The 27,463-nt window shown below is 46.2% G+C and overlaps 1 protein-coding gene across 4 annotated transcripts in view; it reads left to right on the top strand.

Moving 5' to 3' along the window:
* sestd1 (SEC14 and spectrin domains 1) overlaps positions 1-27,463 on the top strand; it is a 65,075-nt gene that overhangs the window by 35,057 nt on the left and 2,555 nt on the right. For all 4 annotated transcript variants that reach the window (XM_063213240.1, XM_063213241.1, XM_063213243.1 and 1 more), the window contains exons 11-17: positions 6,970-7,092; positions 11,536-11,730; positions 16,847-16,961; positions 17,593-17,752; positions 18,888-18,969; positions 20,026-20,148; positions 21,118-21,309. In XM_063213240.1, coding sequence (XP_063069310.1) covers positions 6,970-7,092; positions 11,536-11,730; positions 16,847-16,961; positions 17,593-17,752; positions 18,888-18,969; positions 20,026-20,148; positions 21,118-21,309 — 990 coding nt within the window. The remainder of the gene's footprint in view (positions 1-6,969; positions 7,093-11,535; positions 11,731-16,846; positions 16,962-17,592; positions 17,753-18,887; positions 18,970-20,025; positions 20,149-21,117; positions 21,310-27,463) is intronic.

Below are 27,463 nucleotides of genomic sequence, written 5' to 3'. Positions count from 1 at the left end.
TGTATACACTTGCATGTATGCACACACATTACACACATCACTCAATACTTGCATGCATGCACACGTGTACTTGCATTCATACACACATATTACTCACTCACTCACAAACTCACATGCACACATCCTCATATCTCCACGTTCCCATCACAGGATATATATTCCCGTAGGAGAGAAGTGTACTTGAAGAGAAAAGTAGGATGATGTATAGAGGGTGATGGAAATACAGGCTGCAGGATTGTGTCCTTTAGAAAATGGGGCAAGGCAGTGATGCCTTAATGAAAGGAAGACCACACACACACACACACACACACACACACACACACACACACACACACACACACACACACACACACACACACACACACACACACACACACACACACACACACACACACACACATGCAGGTGGATGCGGAACCAGTGAATGGGGTGGGTGTTTGTGCAGTGCTTTACTCAGTGGTGGAACAATTGCACAAAGGGCCCAAGGGCAACATACTGATACGCCCCCCCCAAAGGGCCTACGAATGCATGATAGAGCCCCCACCACCAATACAGGAGGGCCCGTGGCCCCGGGGCAAATGCCCTGCTGACACCGCCTGCTGGCTCCACCCCTGGTTCGACTCTACTCCCATCCATTCTCCTAATATGAAGTGCCTTTCAGCAAATTGCCTAACCCCCAAATGTTACCCAAAAGCCTAAATTAATGGCAGCCTTCTGCATTGAGTATGTGTGGGACAGGTCACTCCTCCATTGTTCGCATGTATACTACACCCCCCATTCACTCTCCCTGAAACGTAGACAAGTGTCCTCCTTCCATAAGCATAAGGTGGATTCCAATATGCAGACTCCTGTCCTCCCTTGCTCACTTGCTTGCTTTTGACCTCATGATATCACTGACTACAGAGAATTAATTCAATATCTTGCAAAAGCACAAATGGTGAAAGAAGAACAGTCCCCCAAAAGTTGTTGTGGCTAGGCTGACACCAGGGAAACTATATTGTTTTCTATACAGAGGCGGGTAGTCAGCAAAACGCGAGGCCACAAGCTCAAGTGGAGGACGCGAGTCTGGATATTGGAATGCACCCATAGTGAAAAAGACTTCACCTTCACCACCCAACCCCCTTAACCCCCCACCCCACCCTGGCTCATCAGCAGATGGAGTTCCTGAGGGGGTGGGGCAGGAATAGACAGGGACTGTTTATGATTCCATGGGCCCCTGGACCAGACAAGAAGAAAGCCCCCCAACAACCCCCCTAATGGGTGTTACTAGTGTGCAAAACGATTTACATTTTCAAGAAAGGGGTGGGGGGTGGGGGGAGGGGTATACGGTATGTGAATGTGGTTGTGCGATAAAACAATCCTAGTTAACCTACAGGAAATGGTAAACCTGCTAAGAGATGGACCTGCGGCCATCATTTAGATAAGTAAATTAGGACTCCAGGTTTTTCTAATTAGATGATTTACCTCTACCACAAGGTTAACATAACCTGGTTTGCCATTGAACCATCTTCTTAGGCCGGCCGCACACTGGCTCCGACAGCACTGCGGCGCACTTTTGCTTCCGACAGAATTCGGACCCCCAAACCCAATTTCACACGAACATTGCATTGATAGTCAATGGGCGGCGCCGACAAAATAGAACTTGTCTCTAATTGCTATCCGACATCTGCGAATGTCCGCAGACATCAGCACCACTGTGCGTGGTTCTTTTGAAAACAATGGAATCGAATTTTAGCTGAGCAGTGCTCAGCACTTTGTCGGAGCCGGTGTGCTGAAGCCCTTAGACTCTCACAACTGGGGGCTATACTATGTGGTCAGGGTTTTGGAGGTGAGGTCCCCCGATTAATACGTGAACATTCAAGTTGTTTAAATTGGAATTTTAATGCAGTATGAGACATGGAAGCATAGCGGTTTGGGCTTCAGGGCCCCCTTGACTCTTGGGGCCTGTTGGCATGGGCCCTGTAGGGCTTTGCCATAACCTGCCACTGGGAGTAGCAGGGGCAGGAGAGGAGGATAATGCATGAAGGTTGGATGATAAATTAAACTGCCGGTCAGCAAGACCGTGTCCTCCTAAAAAAAAAAACACACGCACACACAACGGGGTCGGTCAGTGACGTCTCTTAAAGGCAGTGGAGCGTGCCATTCCCTTAATCTGAATAGACATTGGCCCATAAACAGCTGGGGGACAAAAGTGCGCAGGTTCACACACTTCAGCTCTGTGATAGTTTTGCTGTTATTCACATTCCTTACACAAGTGATGCTTCAAACCTAGAGCTCTTTGGCAGACAGTTGTCAGTTGTCAGACAGCTATCATCACATGCAATCAAAAAGGACTTGATGCCTTGCTTTCACACGAGTATGACATTGGTGCTTTTTGGTCTGCCACTTTTTTTCAAAGTTCCACCGACTGCATTTTCTTCTATTACATTCTGAAAAGTCATGCTCTTTTTTTTTCTCTTTTTTTCACCTGAACTGATGTAGGCGTACATCTGTTGAAGCGTGACATTTTCAGGAAGGTAGACTTAAAATCCATCTTGTTAAAACTCAACTCGAGTTTCATTGCAGCTCCCCTGTGTGTCTGTATGTGTGTGTGTCTGTGTGTGTGTGTGTGTGTGTGTGCCTCTCTGTGTGTGTGCGTGTGTGTGTAATGTTCTGGGCTGCCTCTACCAGTCTCTGATCGAGCTGTGAGCCTAGTACAGGGGGTAGACAAAATAACTGAGACACCTGTCATTTTAGTGTTGGAAGTTTAATGGCTCAAGTGGACCAGCCTGTTGGCCAATCTTCATTAATGGCACATTGCACTAGTAAAGTGAAGTGTGAAGGTTCAATGAGCAGGGTAAGAGCACAGTTTTGCTCAAAATTTTGCAATGCACACAACATTATGGGTGACATGTCAGAGTTCAAAAAGGAGAAATTCTTAGTACGTGTGTAACTGTTGCATCTTTGACCGAGACAGCAAGTCGTTGTGATGTATCAAGAGCCACAGTATCCAAGGTAATGTCTGCATACCACCAAGAAAGATGAACCACATCCTGACAGGATTAACTGTGAATGCAAGAGGAACTAAATGACACTAAAATGACAGGTGTCTCAGTTATTTTGTCCACCCCCTGTATACGCTGTAGTAGGATGTGGTTGGCCTCTCGCGTCTCAAGGCCACTGCACTGGTCGGTTTGTGTCACTGGATTACTCGTGGAAAACTGATCCGCAGAGGAAAAAACATTAAACCGAACAACCTTGAATGGACGTTGACTAACATAGAATACCGGAAGAGTCAATGAAGAGATGGCTTTGTGTATCCACAAAGTGCTTTTTTTGGACGAAAGTTGAGCCATTCTGCCATTCTGATGCATCAGTTTGACCTTTTTTTTGTTCAACAATCTTGGCACGAATAAGTGTGTGTGAAGTGAAGAAAAAATATCCTCCCTCCCCACACAGATCTATCTATAGCGGCAGGCTTTGTACAGCCTGCAGTCAATGGACCGCAATGAATGAAGCAGGTCTTTCAAGGTCAAACTCTGTTGCAGGAAATGTCCTTGTGTTGCTTGGCTGAATGTATGAAAGGTCGATGCACTACACTACCGCATGGAACAGAAGAGTAAATAAGAGTTTTTTTTCTCTGCCAAAGCAGGGGTGCTTTTCTAGAAAGCGTAGTTATTAGCCAGTTAGTAACTTGGGTAGTTGCCAATGGGAAATTGCATTGAAAACAATAAAGTAGTGAATGAAGTTAGCAACTATGGTTTCCAGAAATGCACCCCAGAGATTTGAAACCACATTGGTGAGGTGAAAGCTGTCATCATATAGTCTAAGCTGTCTGTTATTATGCTCTGCTGTTTGGTGGTATATCCTTTTTCAAGCATGCGTGCGGGCATGTGTGTGCGTGCATGTGTGTGCGTGCGCGTGTGTGCGTGCGCGTGTGTGTATGTGCGTGTGTGTATGTGCGTGTGTGTATGTGCGTGTGTGTGTGCGTGTGTGTACGCGTGTGTGTGCGCGTGTGTGTATGTGTGCGCGTGTGTGTGTGCGCTTGTGTGTGTGCGTGTGTACGTGTGTACGTGTGTGTGTGATTAAAAGAGTCAGTGAGAGCCCACCAAGTAGTGGTTTGATGTATTGTACGCAGCTTGATGTAACCTTGGTCTAAGGGACGCCTGTGTTCTCACAGCATTTATAAAGATTACCGCCTCGCGCTCCCACAAGGCTGCCCTGTTCTCGAAAACACTTCCCGCCTGCCAGGTTGTCTCGTTCAATGCTACATATTAACTGCTTTTGCTGTTTTTAGTGGTCGTACGACGTTTGGCCTAGAGGCAAAGTGAAAGGCGTGCTTCTCTTCTCTCTCTTTTTTTTTTTTTACTCGTTTCCCTCCTTACTTTCATGCAATCCCTCCTTGTTTTTACTCTGTGGGTGTCCTTGGATGTGGAAAGGGCTGAAGAAAAATACCGAACTGCTGATTTCCATGGATGAATCTGAATAATTTATTTTATTTTTTACTCCACAAACCTTTCTTCTCTAAATGCTGCACTCTCAAAAGCTCCAAAGGCCAGCCCCTTCCACAAACCAGGGCTGCATTTCTCAAAAGTGTAGTTGCTAGCCAGTTAGCAAATTGGGTAGTAGTCAATGGGAAACAACAAAGTAGCTAACGTAGTTAGCAACTATGGTTTTGAGAAATGCACCCCTGCCAGACAGTCAAACCGTTCCACTTAGCCTCAGATAAGATTGCCAGCATTGGCATTGTCATGTTATTTCTCACCATGAGAAGAAGTGTGTCAAATGTGAGACCTTTTTTTAACACCACCTACACATCAACCTCCGCACCACCTTTCTCGCTCTTGCCCTCTCTCTCTTTCCAAAAAGGAACTCCGCAGTCAATCTAAATTGGATCCGTTACCATGGTGACGGAGATGTCAGGCGCTGCGTCTTCAGTCTGCGCGAGAGAAGGAATGAAGCAGCAGTTTGTTCAGCTGAAGGAGTTTGGCCTAGTTCTTATCTGCAGTGGTGGTGGTGGTGGGGGGGAGCACGGCATGAAAGAGCTGGATAGGAGTGAGTGCGTGTGCACGTGTGTGTGTGGAAGGGGTTTGAGGTGTGGCTTTAGTTTTGGAGGAGAGGATTGAGGAGGTGTGTGGCTGTTGAGAACGGGGTGGTTTGTAAGGCTAATAGCTCGGAGCTGTTGCAGACAGGAGAGGGGGCGGGAGAGGGAGTGGGAGAGGGAGTGGGGACGAGAGAACCCTGCCTGCAAGGAGAGAGAGACACACACACACGGTGGCTCCAAGAAAACAGCTCTGTCATCTGCCAACAATGAGCCGCTTCATCACACTCTCCCCGCCTCTCAAAGCATGCACGCATGCACTCACACACGCTCCCTCACTTCGTTTCTCTCTCTCTCTCTCTCTCTCTCTCTCTCTCTCTCTCTCTCTCTCTCTCTCTCTCTCTCTCTCTCTCTCTCTCTCTCTCTCTCTCTCTCTCTCTCTCTCTCTCTCTCTCTCTCTCTCTCTCCTCTCTCTGTCTCTCTCGCACACACATTCCCTCGCAAACATTTTCTTTCCCTCTCTCACACACACACACACTCTGCCTTTCTGTCTCCCTCTCCATCTCTCTCCCACACTGTCTCTTTCTCTCTCCCTCTGTCTCATCCACATACACATTTTCCTTTTCTTTCTTTCTCTCTCTCTCTCGCTCCCTCTCTCTCTCTACCATCGCCCCTGTCCTGTCCTCTTCAGTGCCTCCTCCAGCTGCTTCCTGGTCTCTGCCTCTTATTTATATCATCGTTGCTGCTGCTGCTGCTGCTGCTGCTGCTGCTGCTGCGGAGGTGCCCTACCTTCTCTCGGCCACAGATGCCCACAGCAGGCAAAATCAGGCCAATTACCACCCATCCTCAGTCACGCTACTGTACTCTACATCTGGCTATTGCACATTACATACAGTCAGTGACGGTCCTACAATGATTTGTGCCCCAGGTGACGCACCCTCTGACACCCCGCCCCTTTTGTGGTGGCCCTGCCCCTGGCAAACAAAGCAGAAGTAGTGTATAAAAGTTTCAAAACGATTTTAATATGTTTATAACTGTCTAATAACCTATGTTTCTAGCTATTTTTCGATTATTGTTTTGGGGGTGGGGTTTCACGATAGGGGTGGGTTTTCGCGATGGTGCCTCCCCATCTCGGGTGCCGCCCCAGACAATTACGCGGTCGGGCCACCCCTTGGACCGCCCCTGCATACCAGTGTAGGTGTGTGGGCCATCACTACTTATGGCTGCAGACTGGTATGGAAATGTAATGTATTTTGTTGATACTGAAACAGGAAATTGACATTTGAGTGGGTTGTGTTGGCGCATCTGGGTCTGCATGTTAATACACACAGTGTTTGTGTCGTCCATCACTGTACTTTTTCATGGCTGTATGAAGCCCGAAAATGTAGTGATGGACCACACATGCACAGACCCATTTCACGAGTTTGTCCTTGAGTGCTTGGTGTACAATATGCATGTTTGGCATGTTAGCTGGCCTCGGTCCCGGGGTGCTTTAAGTATTTCTCAGTAATTTTATGGCGCCTATGTGTGGGCCATCACCACATGTTTTTGCCAAATTGAACACTGTTCCCTTGGCTGGTGGTGGAACAGTGAAAGAAAGGAAGTGTGACGGTTCGGGATGGGTTGGCATTGAGTTATTTCTCGAGGCGTTCTACACACTGCTGTCTGAGATGAGCTTCATATCGTTCTGATTGGTAATGATCTCCGATTACTGCTCCCTGCTGCCTCACCTGCAGGGGAGGAAGTGTGTGGTGTGTGTGTGCTTGTGCGTGTGTGTGTGTAGTATGTGTGTAGTATGTGTGTGTGTGCGCATGCCTGCTCGAGTGTGTGTGTTTTATGCATTTATGGGCATTTGTTTGAGTGTCTTGGTGTGTGTGAATGAGAGAGATACTGTGTGTGTGCAGTAATTAACAAGTGCTTTTATTGTGTGTGTGCGTGTGTGTGTGCAGGTGGTGAACTGGCTGGAGGGTCCGGGTCTGGATCAGCTGCGTGCCCAGTGGGGGATCGGGGACTCCATGAGGGCAGCACAGGCCCTGCAGCAGAAGCACGAGGAGATCGAGAGCCAACACAGCGTAAGAGCCAATACCCTCTCTCTCTCGCGCTCTCTCTCTCTCTCTCTCTCTCTCTCTCGCGCTCGCGCTCACGCTCACTCTCGCTCTCTCTCTCGCTCTCGCTCTCGCGCTCTCTCTCTCTCGCTCTCGCTCTCGCTCTCTCTCTCTCTCTCTCTCTCTCTCTCTCTCGCTCTCGCGCTCTCTCTCTCTCTCGCGCTCTCTCTCTCTCTCTCTCTCTCTCTCTCTCTCTCTGTCTCTCTCTCTCTCTCTCTGTCTCTCACTCTCTCTCTCTCTCTCTCTCTCTCTCTCCCTTCTCTCTTCCTCTTAAATATGGAGATTGGGAGACAGAATAGTGTAAGGCCCCGTCTCTGTCTGTCTGTCTGTCTGTCTGTCGTGTGTGTGTGTGTGTGTCTATAATGTGTCTCTCTTCCTCCCCAACATTTTTTTTGTTCCTCAAACTCGCATGAATAGATCTCCGTGAGAGGAAGCCAAATTCTATTCATATTTGTATTTTGTGGTTTCCCCTCTGCGTAATAGAGGAAATGGCAAACCTTTGTTGGCAAACCTGTGTTGGCCACAGCTCTGCACCTCTTAAGCCACCTCTCTTGAAGCACCTGCATGAGGAAGACATATGATACATGTGAGTGTAGGCCAGGGCTGTCTCAATATTCAATAAGTCAATATATCGTACAATACGTTTTTAAAAGCATGATAACTTTTTTGCCACAATAAGTTATTGCATGCTTCTGTGTTTTCCTCGTCACTCTTTCTTAGACTGAATATCGATAGGCACATTTCACTCAGCACAATGATGATCAGATGTAGGTGTACTTTTACTTTTCAGTCTGTCTACCTTGTATATCTCTCTTTCTACCCCTCTATCTAGCACCCCCTGCTGCAACGCTTTCAAAATTAGAAAGGGTATATTCACATTTTCATCCCATTTTCATTGTATTTTTTTGAAATGACTGAGAAGGCAATATTATCGTTTATCGCAATAATTTCTTGGCCAATTTATCGTCCAGCAAAATTTGTTATCGTGACAGGCCTATGTGAGTGTTGCTGGTGCATTTCATAATTGCCACATGATGGAAAGTGCCTACCACTCTTTCACATTCTCTCTCTCTCTCTCTCTCTCTCTCTCTCTCTCTCTCTCTCTCTCTCTCTCTCTCTCTCTCGCTCTCTCTCTCCCCCTGTCCTCTTCAATGCCTCCATCTTCCTCAGCCCACCTCACCTCTAAGTCATCCTGCTGTGACTCTGTAGCACTGCAGCTGGCTGGCTGGGCTGGGCTGGGCTGGGCTGGGCCTGGTTGGGCTCTGCTAATGCGCTTAGTGGCCACAGTGATATCCCTGAGTAGCCTGAGTAGAGAGACCTGCTGACTGGACTGACTGCCTCGCTTTTTTTGGACGGCACCTAGCTGCACTAAGCTTTTTTTTTGTATTTCATCCCATCATCAGACACATGGTGTGTGCGCATGAATGCGCTTGTGTGTGTGTGTGTGTGTGTGTGTGTGTGTGTGTGTGTGTGTGTGTGTGTGTGTGTGTGTGTGTGTGTGTGTGTGTGTGTGTGGTGTGTGTTCGTGTGTGTGTGTGTGTGTGTGTGTGTGTGTGTGTGTGTGTGTGTGTGTGTGTGTAGTGTACGCATGCTTGTGTGTATGCGATGCGTGCCTGGTTGCCTGCAAACATGCGTGTGTAGGCGATGTGTGCGGCCACGGCGCACTGTGCGCGTGTGTGTGTGACTGTGCGTGCGTGTCCATGTGGAGTGGACCCTGGGCCATTTGGACCGGTATGGGCCGAATCCATTAAGTCTATGAGATTAGATCAGCCAGCGCTCCGTGCCAGTGGCATCAGAGTATTGAGTCAGGGGCAGGCGGAGACATTTTATCTCACAGCCCCTCTGGCATTGGCTCATCCCACCCCATCCAACCCCACTTCACAGTAACCCCACGCAACCCCACTCCTCTTCATATATCCTCTCTTCATATAGTCCTCTCTGCCCATCTTAGATGCTTCATTTAATTATACTGGAAGGTGAGGGAGTGGGAACGTCCTGTAATTGCCTCCAAATGTTGTGAATCTCAAGTGCGGAAAAGATCTCATGGGGTTTTTTTTGGCCCTGAGCACTTTTTCTCTCTTTTTTTGTTTTACCACATGCAACCAGAAGGGGGTGGTATTGTGCAATAATGTGTTAATTGTGGGTGGAAAGTTCATACTGTTGCCGCTATGGTGAGGGCATGAAGCCCACTCACACAGCAGACATGCCCAGGAGTGGATTATGATCACGTGGGCCCCTGGGCCAGACCACAAGAAAGCCCACCCTCCATGGGTGTTGAGCGTTTACCAGGAAGATTCATGGACTTAGGATGTTTGAGGCCCTATGTTCTTGGGGGTTGGGAGGTTGTCCCTCCATAAGATGTGAAAATACTGTTGTGAAATGTGTCATTTTCACGCAAGATGAGAATGGACATATAGAGGCTTGGGCTTCAGGCCCCCCCTTGACTCTTGGGCCCCTGTGCCAGGGCCCGGTAGGCCCGTGCAATAATCCGTCCTCGGACAAGCCTGGCCAGGAGCTAATTATCGTCCAGCTCATTCACGCGCCAGCAAGTTACTTAGCTGGACTGAAATTGGCCATTTTCATTCCGGATAAAAGCAGCTCTTTTTCTTGGCATCGGTCAGTAAAAGAAACGGGGTGGGGGGGGGAGCGCCAGAAAGTGCATTCAGATGGATCGCTGATGTAGTTAAATCATGTGTGGCGTTGTTCAGCAAAGCTGCTGCTGTGTGCAATGTTCTGTGATACACTGTATGCCTGTGGAGGGCAGTCTGACTGTGTAACTGATACTGACACTAGATGTAATAATTGTATTGGTCATGCTTGTATGGACTGCAATGGTCCATAGGGGCCCGAGCATTGGCTGTCTCCTCATTGTGCCTTGTACTATAACGGACGGTATATTACCGATACACATTAAACCATTTTCTGTATTGCAAGGTAGATTGTAGGTCTAAGTGCTATTGCTACGCGCCTGTCCATTTGTCTTTCCTACAGGAATGAACCGTATAGGTATGTCACATACGCTTCAGTTCATGTGCGTCATATTACCAACAGTATTTGCAACCCATACAAAAACAAAAATCAGAATCAGGTGTCCTAATCACTTGGCCTGGCCACAGATGTACGAAGTCAAGTTGTGGATGAATTTGACTGGCCTGCACAGTCTTAACCTGAACCTTTGGGATGAATTAGAGCAGAGACTGAGAGCCAGGCCTTCTCGACAAACATCAGTGTTCGACCTCACCTATGCACTTTTGGTCATTCCCGTAAACACACCCTCCTCGATCTTGTCGACAGCCTTCCAGAAGAGTCGGCTGTAACAGCTGCAAAAGGTGGCCCAACATCATATTGAACCCTACTGGTTAGGAATGGGATGGCACTTACGCAGTGGTGTAGTCTACTTTTTTATGGTGGGTATACTGTATATTTGAGCATTTATTGAAGTGGGTATAATGTGTATATATTTGTGCTATTCAAAACAATGGATCAATCAATTTTAAGTGGGTATACTGAAATCCCTGAAATTTAGAAGTGGGTATACTCTGTATACCCGCGTTCTACGTAGACTACACCACTGCACTTACGTTAATGTGTGAGTCAAGGCAGGTTAGCGAATGCTTTTGATAATATAGTGTATGTTTTAGGAGCTTGAAAATATGCTTGTTTGGGGAATAAGTTGTTAAGTAAATGCCACAGCGTTGCTTCTTTACTATGGAAAATATGCTGCAGTCTTTCTCGTGCTTACATTACACACAGTAGCATTGGCTGCTGCCGTCTGCTCCCGCCGCACCACAGCGTCATATTTTATTGGCCAATTTATGAAGATGATATAATGATCAGAGTGTCAGGCGATATGTCATGTGGTAACATCACCAATAGCCTTGCCATTAGATTGTGTATATTGTTTTTCATTTATGCCCATCATGGTTGCTGCACCACTCTAACTAGCTATGGCCTCTAGTAGGTCTGTGTGTGTGCGCGTGTGTGTGAGCATGTTTGAGTGATGTCTATTGGTCCTGTTCCTCCCCATGTAGGAGTGGTCTTTGTGTGTGTGTCTGTGTGTGAGTGGGGACTAAAACACGCAATTGCTGTCCCATCCTACAGTGGAGTGGTTTGCGGTCTATGTCTGTATTCTAAAACAGTCTATGGTTCATGCCCCCCTACAGGAGTAGTTTTGTGTGAGTGTCTGTCTGTCTGTCTGTCTGTCTATCTGTATGTCTGTCTGTCCGTCTGCTTGTATCTTTCTGTCGGTCTCTCTGTCTGTCTTTCTGTCTGTCTGTCTGTCTGTCTGTCCGTCTGTAAGTTCCTGTCCCCCTCTACTGCCCCCCATGTGTTTGTGTATGTGTCTGTGTGTGTATGTCTCTTTATGTGTGTATTCTAAAACTGTCTATGGTTCCTGTCCCCCCCCTACAGGAGTGGTTTGCGGTGTACGTGGAGCTGAACCAGCAGATCGCGGCGCTGCTGAGCGCGGGGGATGAGGAGGACCTGGTGGAGTTGAAGACGCTGCAGCAGCAGCTGAGCGACGTGTGCTACCGGCAGGCCAGCCAGCTGGAGTCACGCCAGAACGTGCTGCAGTCCGCACACGAGTTCCACGGCACAGCACAGGACGTAAATATCAACATGTTGCTATATCATCATCAGTGGTTTTCAACCGGTTACTGTATAACCAGTGGTTCTCAACCATTATCTTGAACAAACGCCTTCTTGACCTCATCATAAGCCTGACAACATCCCCCTTAGAATGTAGAAAATAAAAAAATAAAGAAAATAGAACAGAATAGACAAATGCCCCCCTATTGCAACACGGTCTCCTTCTCAATTCCCCCAGAGGGCTCGCTAATGCTCCCCAGGGGCCTGTAGAGACACTACTAGACACTTCTCTACTCTATCATACAGTTGCATAACAGCTAGCACAACATGCTTTGCAACTTTACTTTGTCTTTGTAGCAGCGAACATCGTGTACATGAGTGGCACAGCCCTGCCATGACATAATTGTTGAAATGGTGACTATTACTTATTACGAAGGTTAACTCTCTCCCTGTTAACTCTCCTAACATTATGTGTGCATTAAACGTGGTAGTCAGTAATGTATGATACTAAGTGCATGGATGTGGTGTGAGGGGGTGACCAAACATACCTGAGATCTCCAAGCAAACCCAAGCACATGTCTTCATTGACGGACAGCTCAATCTCCCAAGCCGTTCTCCAGCTGGCTCTCCTCCAGTGTTCATCATTGTGAGGGAAACCTCACGATCTTCCATAAAATGCAAAGGTCCATAGTATCCACAAATGCCCACATGCAGTCAGGGTCCATATATCTGTGAGCTCTGTTAGCAGGGTAGCTCCAACGCTGGCCAAACATGCTCCAGCGTGCGAGCAGGTGCCTCGTGCTCACCAGTTCACCAGCCAACCTCTCAGGTGTTCTCCCACTCCTCTTTCAAAATGGCTTCCACTGTTTTTAAAGGCACAGAGCCTCAAAAGGTAGCCGGTGCCCCCATGTGGTGTGGATGTGGTAGTGTGCTGTCTAGTCTACATGCAACTACAATATCCCTCCGTAACAGTCCTTCCCCCCTCAAACCATGTTTTTTATTTAAAAAACATTTTTATCTTTTATACTTTTTTTTTTTTTAAACTCTACACATTTTCACATTTTCTTGAATATTTACACATTATAAACACTGTTCTCTAAAACAGAACTAAAAAGGACAAGAATAGTTTCCTCGGACATCCAAAAAAATATGGGAAACCTTGAGAAAACTACAAAACCCAACAAGCCATTCGGTCAATCATAGCGGCTCTCACGTTATTGCTACGACCCACCAAAGCACTCCAGTGCCACCCCTAACTTGAGGCTTGGGTATCATTTGCCATGTCTGCGAAACAGACCACATGCGTTCATGTGAACCCACAGGCAGTGTCCAATAAACCTCATGATGATACACACGAAGCAATAGTTTAGGATCCACCAGGAGATTAATTTTCAATCCATCAGATGCTAAGGTACATTGTGGCTCCTCTCCCACAGGCAGGTCAGAGCTCTCACAGTTCAAAATCTCATTGTACATCACACTGCCCTCGGCAGCTGCACAAGTATCACTGACATTCCGGTCACCACCGGCATTCTCTGCCATCTCTTCAGCAGTAGGACACGAAGGCAAGCAAATAGCATCAGACACTTCACTCTCAGAAACAGGTTCACCCTCTTGCCCATTATTCTCACAACTGCTACAAATTTCAGAACTTTGTACTAACCCCTCACACGTGTCAGTACTACACAGAGCTACAGGGTCATTCTCAGGCTCAAAGGCAACACCCTCAACAGTTTCCTTACACAGAGACAAATCTTCACAGGCATTTTCAGATGGTCCTTCACATGTGCTGACCTCGATAGCATTAGCTTCGCTACAGTAGAGTTCCTCCAAATTCACAAAGAATGTATCAGTCAGGTCAAGAGTTTCCACCTCACTCCCAAAATTCTCCTCATCATCACCAGGCTCACTCACATCTTCAAACAACGCATCTGCTACCTCCACAATTTCACTTCCAGTTTCCTCACTCAACGGCAGGCAAGGCACCAGCTGTGCAGCCGAACCTGCAGAAGATCGAGGGTATTTCTGAGGGAGTGTAACCCCCTCATTATCCAGTTGTTCAATCTCTCTCTGCATCATTTCAATTTCCTGTCTCATCTTCCCTATGTCTTCTCGCAGTACTGCCATTTCCTCTTCATGCAGTTTTACAGCCTCTCCCTTTTCATCACTTGCCCCTAGCCACATTAACAGTACATCCATAAGCTCCGGTTTCCTTGCCTCAGGAGATACAGTCGCCCCACAAAAGTCCACCACTGCGCGCACATCTTGCTTAGGAAGCCTCAGCAACCTAAGTCGCGTCACCTCCTCTGCCAAAAAATCTTCCACCACAAAGACAGACATTTTCACAATTCACACAATCAAGCTACTCAATGCAAACCAGACAACACCAGGGAGGACACCAATTGCAACAAACTGTAATCACTGACTTCCATTTCAATTGACTCGAGCCCCCATTTACAGAAATAGCATAGACATTACCCCAAAGGCTTACCTGACTAGCTAGCAAACAAATCAAACGCACATAGGACCTTGGCACAATACATAGCAACCAAGTAAGCAGCTGATACCACACAGCTCTCACTCCAAATCCAAACTGTAAACATAGCAAAAACACAGTAAGCAGTTGATACCTCACAACCCTTACAACAAAGAAAAGAATGCAAAGCAAAAACAAAACAAAAGAAACCAAGTCCTATCACAAAGTCATTAGCCTAGCCACCTAGCTACCCAAACACATGGTTAGCTCCCATGCTACAAACATTTATGCTAATTCACAAACCCAAGCTCATTGTCTAATGTTCAATCCCGGACGAGCCCCCACTTATTACGAAGGTTAACTCTCTCCCTGTTAACTCTCCTAACATTATGTGTGCATTAAACGTGGTAGTCAGTAATGTATGATACTAAGTGCATGGATGTGGTGTGAGGGGGTGACCAAACATACCTGAGATCTCCAAGCAAACCCAAGCACATGTCTTCATTGACGGACAGCTCAATCTCCCAAGCCGTTCTCCAGCTGGCTCTCCTCCAGTGTTCATCATTGTGAGGGAAACCTCACGATCTTCCATAAAATGCAAAGGTCCATAGTATCCACAAATGCCCACATGCAGTCAGGGTCCATATATCTGTGAGCTCTGTTAGCAGGGTAGCTCCAACGCTGGCCAAACATGCTCCAGCGTGCGAGCAGGTGCCTCGTGCTCACCAGTTCACCAGCCAACCTCTCAGGTGTTCTCCCACTCCTCTTTCAAAATGGCTTCCACTGTTTTTAAAGGCACAGAGCCTCAAAAGGTAGCCGGTGCCCCCATGTGGTGTGGATGTGGTAGTGTGCTGTCTAGTCTACATGCAACTACAATATCCCTCCGTAACATACTACTACACAGCAGCAGTAGTAACAGTACTATTACTATTCTACTACTAAGTGTTTTATTGTGACAGCAGAACATGGGGCACGAGTTGCACGACACCGCCCAGCACTGAAGTGTTGAAATGACGACTATAAGTGCGCTCCCCTGTAACAACGAACACAACATGCTCAGAAGTCCCCACGGCTCAAAGTACAATAGAATACAATTTGACATGTATTTATATAGCGCAGTATCACAACTATGAAGTTGAATTCAATGGACATAAGTGCCGAATTGACTACACGTTCCACTGTAACAGCTTGCCTAGCATGCACTGCTCAGCATGTGCGTTAAATATATACTGCAGATTCCTCTAAAGGTTCTGGACTGTATAAACGTCCCCCTGTAATGGCTAGCGGAGTGGTGCAGTTTTACGAGCCCCCTTGGTGCAGTATCAATGTTGACAATGTCATGGTAGCTGCTTGTCACTATTCAGTATTTACGACAACGTGACACAAGTCCACAACAAGCACTTCAGCTAAATTAAGCATAATGCAATGGATTTGAAAACCGTTAACGATGTACCAGAACTAATCTTGTAACTGAGAGCAGTCAAACAAAGTTGATAATAAGGATTACAGTTATAATAGCAGATTAGAGAAGGATGATGTCCATTGGGACAAGGACAGTGTCTGTGTTATGGGGACAGTGTGTCTTATACACTCTCCCAGCCATTTTCTTATCCTTGGCCCCTAGTCTTCAGCGAATTAATCGTTTATGGATTTAGCCCTACCATGGCGCAAATGGTAGGGCACTGGTTTGCCGACCCAGGTTCGACTCCCGGCCCGGGTCCTTTGCCGACCCTTCCCTATCTTTCTCTGCTCTCTCACTTCCTCTCACTACCTTCACTATCCTGTCAAATAAAGGCAATAAAAAGCCCCAAAAATATATATTTTTAAAATGTATTTATATATATATATATATATATATATATATATATATATATATATATATATATATATATATATATTTATAAAATAAAATAAATAAAATGAAAATAAAATATCTTTAGGATGTAAACCGAAAGTCAAATTGTGAAATGCCCCCTCTACACCAGCCCCCCTGATTACCCTCAGATTAGTGAACCTCTTGGCTCTGCAACCGCACTAATTAGGAAGATCATCATCAGTATTGCTAATTCAGCCTGGCGTGAGAAGGCTTTTTCCTCTCTGTTCTCATTGCCAATACACTTTCCCCGCCGCTACATCAACTCACAAATGTGTGCACAGCAGGGGCTCACTAGCCTTAAATACTGCAGTAGACTCCAATGCTTTCCAATGAAGTGATTAGGAAGGCTGTAGCAGTACCAGCACTGGATAACGCTCTGGTACTCTGTTTCTCTCTCTCTCTCTCTCTCTCTCTCGCTCTCTCTCTCTCGCCCTCTCGCTCTCTCTCTCCCTCTCGCTCTCCCGCTCTCTCTCTCTCTCTCTCTCTCTCTCTCTCTCTCTCTCTCTCTCTCTCTCTCTCTCTCTCTCTCTCTCTCTCTCTCGCCCTCTCGCTCTCTCTCTCCCTCTCGCTCTCTCTCTCTCTCTCTCGTTCGCTCTCGCTCTCTCTCTCTCTCTCTCGCCCTCTCGCTCTCTCTCGCCCTCTCGCTCTCCCGCTCTCTCTCTCTCTCTCGCTCGCTCGCTCGTTCGCTCTCTCTCTCTCTCTCTCTCTCTCTCTCTCTCTCTCCTACTCTCTCTCTCTCTCGCACGCTCTCCCCCTCCTCCTGCCCCTCTCTCCCTCCTCAGTTGTCCCAGCAGTTGGATGGTTTACTGGGCATGCTCTGTGCCGACGTGGCCCCTGCTGATGGAGCCGCCATCCAGCAGACCCTCAAGCACTTGGAGGAGAAGCTCAAGAGCGTGGGTAAGGAGGACACAACCGGCGGACATTGTTATTCATTTACTTATTTTCACTATTTTTTTGCACGTTGGTTTGTTAATGTGGCTTGCACAGTGGGCTGTCTTTCTTTTTGCCAAGTTTCTGTGCAAACTTGGCCCTGCAATGTCTCATCTGGTATTCTGTGGTCAGGAATGTCAATGATGAGCCATCTACTTAGGGTTACTTATTAACTGACATGGTGGTACGGGAACTGCAGGTGTTATAATTTGCTGATAGTCTTTTCTTATTCTTTGTTCTTTTACAAAACCAGAAAATATCCCTTCCTTTTGTTTTTCGTTATAGATTCACTATATCAGTGTGTCTTTGGTCAATAGCAAAGTCAATAGCCTCCTCTACTCCTCTTTCTCCTCCACTTATCTCCTCTCCCCTCATCTCTCCTCTCCTCTCCACTGGTCCTCTACTATTCTCTCCTCTCCACTGCTCCTCTCCACTGCTCCTCTCCTGTCCTCCTGTCCTGTCCTGTCCTGTCCTGTCCTGTCCTGTCCTGTCCTGTCCTCTCCTCTCCTCTCCTCTCCTCTCCTCTCCTCTCCTCTCCTCTCCTCTCCTCTCCTCTCCTCTCCTCTCCTCTCCTCTCCTCTCCTCTCCTCTCTTCCAGACGGGGCGCTGCAGGGGCTGAAGGAGAAGGGCCAGGTGCTGCTGGACCAGATGACCAATCAGGCATCCTGGTCGTACGGGAAGGAGGTGCCCATGGAGAACAAGGAGAACGTCGACCACATCCACAGCGTCATGGAGGACATGCAGCTGCGCAAACAGAGGTACTTAACGCTTACAAGGAGGTAGTGGTGGTGGTGGTAGCGGTAGTAGTGGTAGTAGTAGTAGTAGCGGTAGCGGTAGTGGTGGTGGTGGTAGTAGTAGTAGTAGTGGTAGTAGTAGTAGTAGTAGCGGTGGTGGTGGTGGTGGTAGCAGTAGTGGTAGTAGTAGTAGTAGTAGTAGCGGTAGTAGTAGTAGTAGTAGTAGCGGTAGTAGTAGTAGTAGCAGTAGCGGTAGTAGTAGTAGTAGCAGTAGCAGTAGTGGCGGTAGTAGTAGTGGCGGTAGTAGTAGTGGTGGTGGTAGTAGTAGTAGTAGTAGCAGTAGTGGTGGTAGTAGTAGTAGCAGCAGTAGTAGTAGTAGTTTCAAACAGAGGTATTAGTCTTACAATGAATTAGTATTAGTAGGAGCTGTAGCTTTAAACAGAAGTCATCAAACAGAGGTACTTAAAGCTTACAAGACCGTAGTAGCTGTAGTAGCTGTAAGGGTGCAATGCCCCGTTGACCTCATCATAAGGCCGGCAATGACCCTGTTAGTAATAAAACAATAGAACTAATGCCTCCCAATAGCAACTAAGCACCGTCCACTCTCAGGTACCCTTATGCCTGCTGGGGGACTGTACAGCCCCCTTTGAGAAACACTAGTGTAGAAGAATTCCTCCTCCTCCTCCTCATCATCATCAAGTATTGTTTATTGAGTGACTTCAGGGCCTCCGGGACTACTGTACACTACAACTGACTGAGCCTAAAGCTCCCCTTACAGTTGTGTCAAACACACACAAATGTCAAGTACTTTTCCGCAGTGCAGCGGTGTAACATCTAGCACTTGGAACAGCAGCACTGGCATTTGACTTGAGTTGTTCTATATTCTCAGTGCGCCTTGAAATGTCAATAGAGATGGAGAGAGAGAGGAAGTAATAGAGATGGAGAGAGAGAGGAAGTAATAGAGATGGAGAGAGAGGAAGGAATGGAATGAACACATCAATCATTAGATGAAGGGATAGAGACACAGGCGGATGGATGGATGGATGGATGGATGGATGGATGGATGGATGGATGGATGTATTCACGGATGGATGAATGCCCAGATGGATGGTACGCGTCGGAGGTGTGAGTATGTAATCCTGCTGTCTCTCTGGTCTAGGTGTGAAGACATGGTGGACGTCAGGAGACTGAAGATGCTTCAGATGGTCCAGCTCTTCAAGTGTGAAGAGGACGCTTCACAAGTCAGTTCTGCCCCGCTGCATCGCTCAGCCTGTGTGTGTGCGTGCGTGCGCGCGCGTGTGTGTGCGTGTGCGTGTGTGTGTATGAGTATGAGCGCCTGTGTATGTGCGCGTATGTGTGTGTGTGATTGTGGTTGCGTGTGTGTGCGCGCACACAGGCTTGTGTGTGTGTCTGTGTATGGGTGGGTGCGCGTGTGCATGGATATGGAACATTTTTTATGTTTTTAGTTAATGTTAACTTTTGAGCTTAGCTCTTTCTCTCCATCTCTGTCTCTTTATGACACTCCCGCTCCCTCCTTTTCTCCCTCTCTCCTCATCTCTCGCTCTCTCTCTTTCCCTTTCTCGTCCTCTTTATCACTCCTCTTACTCACACACTCTTCCTCTACCTCTATCACATAACCTGTGTTACCGTATCTATTGGGTGTATGTGTTTATTTTGTCTTGCTGCAAAATTAAATTGTTCCTTTTGAGGACAATGAAGTTGAAAAGTTGAGTTGATAATCTGACTCTCTTTCTCTCACTCTCTCTTTCTCTCACTCTCTCTTTCTCTCACCACTCATCTCATCTCATCTCATCTCATCTCATCTCATCTCATCTCTCCTCTCCCCTTCTCCCCTTCTCCCCTTCCCCTCTCTCTCTCTCTCTCTCTCTCTCTCTCTCTCTCTCTCTCTCTCTCTCTCTCTCTCTCTCTCTCTCTCTCTCTCTCTCCCTCTCCCTCTCCTCTCCTCTCCTCTCCTCTTCTTCTCCTCTCCTCTCCTCTCCTCCCTCTCCCTCTCCCTCTCTTCTCTCCTCTCCTCTCCTCTCCACTCCTCCCCTTCTCCTCTCCTCTCCTCTGCTCTCTCCTCTCCTCTCCTCTGCTCTCTCCTCCTCTCCTCTCCTCTCCTCTCCTCTCTCCTCTCCTCTCCTCTTCTCTCCTCTCCTCTCCTCTCCTCTCTCTCTCTCTCTCTCTCTCTCTCTCTCTCTCTCTCCTCTCCCTCTCCTCTCTCTCTCTCTCTCTCTCTTCCTCTCCTCTCCTCTCCTCTCCCCTCCCCTCCTCTCCTCTCCTCTCCTCTCCTCCAGGCAGTGGAGTGGCTGGGTGAGCTGCTTGATGCTCTGTTGAAGACTCACCTGAGGCTTGGAGACGACTCACAGGAGACCAAAGTGCTCCTGGAGAAACACAAGAAGTTTGTGGACGTAGCCCAGGTACAACTTTTGAACAACTCAATTTGGCTTTTGCTGATGTTTCTGTAATGTTCGTTTTTATTCAAATTTTCTGAACTTTATTCAGCATTACATCGTACTTGCACAAATATTTCCTAGCATGCATATTGTATTATATTATATTACATTACATTACATTACATCATTCACATCACATCACTCTGGCTTGCTCCACAGTGAACAGTCGTATGGTCAGTGAAATGGGTGACGTGTAGTTGTCACACGCTGCCTGTCTCACTCAAGGCTGCCTATTTACAAAGTCTCAGACCATTTTTCTTCACATTCAGGCGTGATGTGGCAGATGGCTCCATGAAATTGGTTTGAAAGAGTTTTCTTGTGTTGCATAACAGGAAAACTCAATGGCATATTTGTGCACTCTTCCAACACATATGGAGAAACACTTATTAAAAGTCATGTCATGAAGTCAAGTCATGGAAGGCAAAATCACAGCTGGGCTGCATGATTGCTTCTAGATTTGTTGTGATGATACATAAGATTCAATTCCTTTTTCGTCATTTGTCATTGTCGTTCTTACCCATACGCAACCACACGTGAAATTTAAAATTGAGGCAGTTTCGAGAAGCGATCCCCAACAGAAACACTCTGTGAATTTTGTGTGTTCTCTTTGTAGGGCTGCACAACATATCGAAAATGTATCGAAATCGCAATATCAAGAGTGGCAATATGCGTATTAATTATCGATAACAAGTAAACATTTTTTTTGCGCTGTCCAATCACTAGCTATATGTCAACAAATGTGTGACCACAGCCACGACCACAGCCAGGTTTGTGTTTGTGCTGGTGCCTCTGTACTGATGTGGTGTTCCTCTCTACCTGTGTGTCTGTGTGTACCCGTGTTGTCCTTGTCACGTGTGTGTGTGTGTGTCTGCGTACGTGCGTGTGTGTGTGCACGTTTGCTTGCCTGCGCCTGTACCTTTGTTCTGTTTCCAGAGCACGTATGACTACGGTCGTCAGCTGCTGCAGGCCACAGTGGTGCTGTGCCAGTCGCTACGCTGCACCACGCGCTCCTCCGGCGACACGCTGCCGCGCCTCAACCGCGTCTGGAAGCAGTTCTCCGTCACCTCCGAGGAGCGCGTACACCGCCTTGAGATGGCCAGCTCCTTCCACATCGCCGCGGAGAAGGTGGGGAGCCTAGCCTAGCCTAACTCAGGTTTGCCTCTGGGTGGTTAGCTGTTAGTATAGTGTAGTCCAGAGCTATTCAATCGGAGCCCCGAGGCGCAGATGCAGTCCACATGCGGCCCAGGCATGGCCCCCAAATGAAGCAGTATACATTTCAGTTTTGTTACTGCAGTACAACACATTATTTGCTTGTGAATCTTCTGCTTGTCTTATACATTCACGTTCAATGTGGTTAAGTTTTAGCTTAGAGCTACATGTTTAAAATTTGTTTGTGGACTACAGATTTTAAGTGTCATTTCAGTGGTCGTGATGTCTGAAAATGTGCGGCCCAACCGCAGTTCTTGGTTTCGAAATGTGGCCCAGATGAAATTCTAATTGAATAGCCCTAGTGTAGTCTGTTCTATACACTCGTTCCACATTGCCGCAGAGAAGGTGGGGAGCCTAGCCTAGCCTTACTCACGTTTGCTTCAGTGTGGTTAGATGTTAGTATAGTAGAGAGTAGAGTAGAGTATCATTTATTGATCCCAGGGGAAAATTAAGGTGTCCAGTATCTTACATACAGCGCAGCCAGTTAGTATTGGCACCCCTTAATTTTATTTACAAATTGTGCAATATATCCAGAAATAAATGGAAATATACACAACTTTTACCATCAGGATCTTTTAATTGAACATTATAAGATATTTGGAATTGCCAAGTATTTATTTCCAAGTGCATTTTGTAATTTCAAGCAAAAACATTTAAAAGGGCATGTCCAGGAATATTGGCACCCCTCCTTCAAGGGTTAATTGCACACTATTATACAATAGTTAGATCCGGTCAATTTATTTTGCGATATCTGATTGGATGAGACGCGTTCTACTGGCATTCTACGCGTCGGTATGGAGGATGATGTCTAGGTGGACATCATCCCCGGAGACTCATCACACCTAATAATCACTCCGCCGTGGATAGAATGTAACCAGGGCCGCGCATTTTGAACTCGCCATCATTCTATCTCATAGTCTACTGCGGAGAAAGTGAATGTAACCAGGGCTGCGTAGTTTGAACTCACCATCATTCTATTCCATTGTTCTATGCTGGACTAAGTTGGGCGCACGCACGCCCGCATGACAGAGACGCGTATCCCAGTTGGTAGCTGGATTCTGGCAGAGAGGAAAGAAGTTATCTGATTCTAGTGCAGTTGTCTGGGCAGTTGGCACACCTCTGCGACTGCTATGTCGTAGTCTTTTGAAGGCAATCTAACACATGTAGCCTACGTTAAATATCTGTTCATACACGGAAGATAGTTTCAAACTGGAGATATGCGGGACAACGGACACTTTTTTGACACTGCTACAGAAAGGCTATGTCAGTCTCCTGCAGTGTATGAGAACCGCTATAATCGGATCTCATTTGCGCTGCGGGAGAGGGAATGACGAGGAAGAGATGCCTTAAAAATATAGCCTAGGCTATCTTGCCATCCACCACGTGCAAATCAATTAATAGTAGGCCTAGCCAACAAAGTTGGCATCTGGAAGGAAGATACCGTGTGCCATGCAATTTAAAATGATGGCCGCTTGGAACTGGAATGAGTTGCCTTTTAGTTTATTGGGAGGGAAACCGTGAACCCATCTCGGGTTCGCACCCACATCAGACGTTTGCCTATGAAAGTGTTTCAGTAGCAAAGTTGTAGCCTGCAGTAGCCTAAAGCAGACATAGGCCTACAAGGGATTGTTTTGTGTGGTTGTGCGTGTGAAAACAGCGCTCGGATCTCATGCGGCACTGGAGAGGGAAAGACGAGGTGTGTCTTTACGCAGCTATCAGCAAGTTTTTGTGGTCCACAAAAACGTGAAAATCAATGTCGGCCAAAAGGCTTAAAAGTAGGCCTAGGCATCTAACTAAAATGTTGAAGTTGCACAGTGTTTTCATTTATCATGCATCATTTCAGTAGGCTAAGCGAAGCCCAGTCGCAGTCCACACAGAAATGCACTTCACAGCATTTCATGGAACTTTACGCGCTGGCGCTGTCAGCTCGTCATTGCATAGCAACCATACAATCAATTCGGAACTACTTTGCTTAGCGGAGCAGGTAAACAAAGTATGATGAAGGTAACTAATAAACATTAATTCGAACATTTATTCTGGTATTTTGTTGCCAATTGAACTGTTGTATAAAAGCAATATGACCCGGGATCTCATGGTCGGGATGATGTGCACTGACATCCTCCCTGGTGTGATTGCCAACGGCACTCAGCCTTCGGCTTTGTGCCTATGGCCGAACCACACCAGGGAGGATGTCAGTGCACATCATCCCTCCCACTCGAGTCATATTGCTTAATTAGACAGCAATGGCAGCCTCTGAAGGTTTTGTTTTTCATCAATGACTGTGTTCTTTCATTTTTACAACCAATCCACTGTGCATTTGGTTGTGTTCTTTGGGTTTTTGTCTTTCTGGAGTGCACATGATGTTCAACTCAAACCAAGTGTTCTTGCCATGGTTACACATTTTACTGTAAATGATGATACCTGTCATGTCATGATGCCTGTCATGATACCTGTGATACGGTCAAATCCTCCAATACCTGATGCAACAATGGGGTGACATAATATTATGGATCGGACACCATGCTTGCTTTTTGGTAGGGTGTCCTTTTCCTTAAAGACTTTCTTGCAGAGTATGCAAACATGCTGTTTGTGTGAGTCACTGAAAAACTGTGCTATTGCTTCATCTGACCTTAAAACATTCTTAAAAGGGCTGTGCTAGGCCTGTATTTTTTCATACAGCCGTCAGGTGTTCCCTGTTATGACTTTTATTAAGCAATGTGGTCTGCCTTGCTCTCCAACCAAAAGGCACTACTTTGTGTAGTGTTTAACACGGGGTGCTTATTGAAAAAAACTACCCAGAACAGTTCAAAGTTGAACGTCAGGTCTGTAGATGTTAGTCCTTGTGTTTTTTCATTATTTGCACCGACTTCCAAAGACTTTTATCATAATATCTTCCTCTACCCCCCACATCCAAGGATGTTCTTTACAGCTCCATGTTTGGCAGATTTCTGAATAACACAACACAGTGTTGAAAATGGTTTACCAAGGTCTTTTGAGATTACCTTTTATTATTTGGAGGTCTTGTTTTTGTAAATAATAGTATTTGTGGTGTCCTCAGGCAGCTCCTCTGTCTTCAGATTGGTGAAAGACACACAAGATGTAACAGGTGGCTATTTAAACACAAATATCATAATTCCTTGCCTAATTCATGTTCTATGGGCAAAAGCAATTAGTCAAAGGTGATTCCCATTTGCGATTTACCATAATTGAGTCAAATTAGGTTTCCAAAATGGTATCCAGTAAAGGGTGCCAATACCAGTGATCCCGGGAACTTTACCATCTTCAATTATTTCCCTCTCATAGTTTAGTATTTAATGCTGTTGATATTTTTTATATTTAGTTTCAACCACAAGCTATCTATAGAAAAATCATGGTTGACCATATTATTTGTTTTCTGGAGATATGTCCCATAATGTACTTAAACTTCAAGGGTGCCAATAGTACCTGGCGGCACTATACATACATAACAGACTTGTACAAAATTCCGAATTGAAATTCACAGTAATTAATTGAAATTCACAGTAATGCCATAATATAAACACTGGGTGGTGGTGTTCTATATACTCTCTATAGACCCCTTTAGAGTTTGTAAACAGGTGTGACGTAATTTGGCTGTGTGCGCACCGCTGCCTCAAAATCGTCCATGCTCCGTTCACTTGTACAGAGACTCGACACGTGTCCTCAGGTGTCCTCGCGCTAACCTCAGATATGCAGTGGGCACCACGGACACGGGTATTCCTGGCGATGTCATCAGTCAGTACTAAAATGTCTTGTAACAACAAACATCTCCTATGCTTCTGAAACAGCCTCTTCCCTCTCAAAATAGCATAACAAGTGTACTTTTCGGAATCTCTATTTTTTATCAACGTACATGCTTCAGATCAGCAGTTTTTCTCTCTTTAGAGTCTGCACTGTCACCCAGTATTAAATACAGAATCACCACTCCCGATTTTACCCATGCCTGCCCATGCCCTAGTGGCCGCTGTCTAGATACGGCTCTGAGCGCATCAGCCCGTTCTTTCTGAATGGAGTCTGCACTCCCCCTACAGTGCAGCACCACCCAGAAAAGTGGAGTCTCTCGTAATATCCGTCCAATATCTCTGGTGTGTTTGAGTCGACGATGCGCACGCATTCATGACCACGTCGACTTTGAATGGGTCTATGAGTGGTGTAAATTAAATTCAAAGAAATTCAAGGTAATAACAAAATGGGAACACAAGATGGTGCTTTATATTTATAAGTATGTGTCTATTCCCGGCACCTGCTGGGCTGCTTCCACCACCACCTAGTGTCTCCTGATTGGCCAAAAGATTTTTTTTTTTTAAATGCAGAATTGTGACAAGATGCAATATTGAGTACCGTTGGTAGACATGTTATCCTTAATTCCTAGGTTGCAACTATGACACCATCTATGTAAAATTGGGATGAAATTTGTCCTCGGGAGGCCCCACATCAACTTGTAGCCTAGGGGCCCCAGGCCATCATAACCCGGCCCTGGATGTAGTTGAGTATTTCCAGTAAAGTGAATTATGACGCCATATTCCTACTTCTGCAACCCTTCCAAAATATCTTGAAACCACTTTTCCACGCCGTCCTACAGTTTGCTTTTTGTAATCTCTAATAAAGTGTTGAATTTGATTAGAAGATATTCAAAGGAGCGATTCAAACCCTTCAAATCGTTACCCAAGCATTCACTCTACTCCTCAGATTCGCCACGGTATTGTATCCGAGTCTCTGTCTGTCTGGCCATCATCTTAGCAGCAGGAGCACCCTGCTGGAAAATGTTATTGTAACCAGCAGCAGCGGCAATAATCAATAGGAGACATCAGCCTGATCTCCAAATATTCCGCGCTCCTGGATACGGATGTTAAGGACACGAAATCCATGTCCAGGAGCACGGATTTTGCCAAAATTCTGTGCTCCTAGACACAGAATTGTTTTCCGTGATGGGTACACGGAAGTGCTTTCTATATTCCCACAGCACTGTGTTAACTCTATCATTAGAAAATACATACCAAATGCTAATCCTAAACAAAATAATGCTATAGCAATTGAAGTTGTGCCCTGACCAAAACATTCCCTAACCTTAACCTGTCATTAAAGACATATTTTTGAGAAATACCTTTTCCAGTTGGTTGATAGGCTATCAAATTCATATAATGAATGACAGAATACTAGCTGTGCCCAGACCAAAACAATCCCTAACCCTAACCTGTCAGTAAGAAATGTTTTTTTGAGAAAAAATATTTGAAATTAGAAAAATCCTGAGAAAACACAAGACTGTGGAAACATAGAACTGTGGGAGTATAGAGAGAGCACTTCTGTATGTCCATCACGGTAAATAATTCAGTTTCCAGGAGCACGGAATTTTGGCAAAATCCGTGCTCCTGGACACAGATTTTGTGTCCTTAACATCCGTGTCTAGGAGCACGGAATTTTTGGAGATCATGTTGGAGACATTCTTCTAACCAACAGCAGCTGTATTGCAGCCTGGTGCGATGACAAAGTGGAAAAGGCAGAACAAGGCATCAGTCAGTCAGCGTGAGGTCCTATTGATGTGGATGCTTTCCCTTTCAACCAAAATCATGTCTGGACGTTTTGGAGCGCGCCATTATATCTTATGTTGCCAGATAAAAAGGAAAAGATGAAATTGTCAGAAAAGCAGGCTCGTTTCTTTTTTCAAAATAATGTGGGAAAATTGCCGCTATAAAGAAAGAGGGTGCGTATTGTTTGTCATCCATTTCTGCTTTCATGCGTTTTATCTGCTGTCTCCACTGTGTGTAATCCCTTATTTTGTTTGCACTCAAATGATTTTGCCATCACTGTTGTCAGGTAGTCAGCGTGCTACATCTCAGTATAAAATCAGACCGTACATTTGAAAGTGTCTGGGAAGGAACAGGCTATGGCTTGGCTATCTTCTAATGGAGAGAGAGAGAGAGAGAGGGCAGGAAAACGCAGAAGAGGAAAAAGCTCCACTATTTAGATAAAGGACCCCGGCCCGCCATGGAATGTGTCCTGGACTGAGAAGTGGCTGAAATTCTCCAGCCTTAGCACTGCAGAGTGATAGCGA

Source organism: Engraulis encrasicolus, chromosome 13, assembly GCF_034702125.1.
Source record: "Engraulis encrasicolus isolate BLACKSEA-1 chromosome 13, IST_EnEncr_1.0, whole genome shotgun sequence".
Taxonomy (NCBI): domain Eukaryota; kingdom Metazoa; phylum Chordata; class Actinopteri; order Clupeiformes; family Engraulidae; genus Engraulis; species Engraulis encrasicolus.
This window is presented reverse-complemented; position numbering and strand designations above follow the sequence as displayed.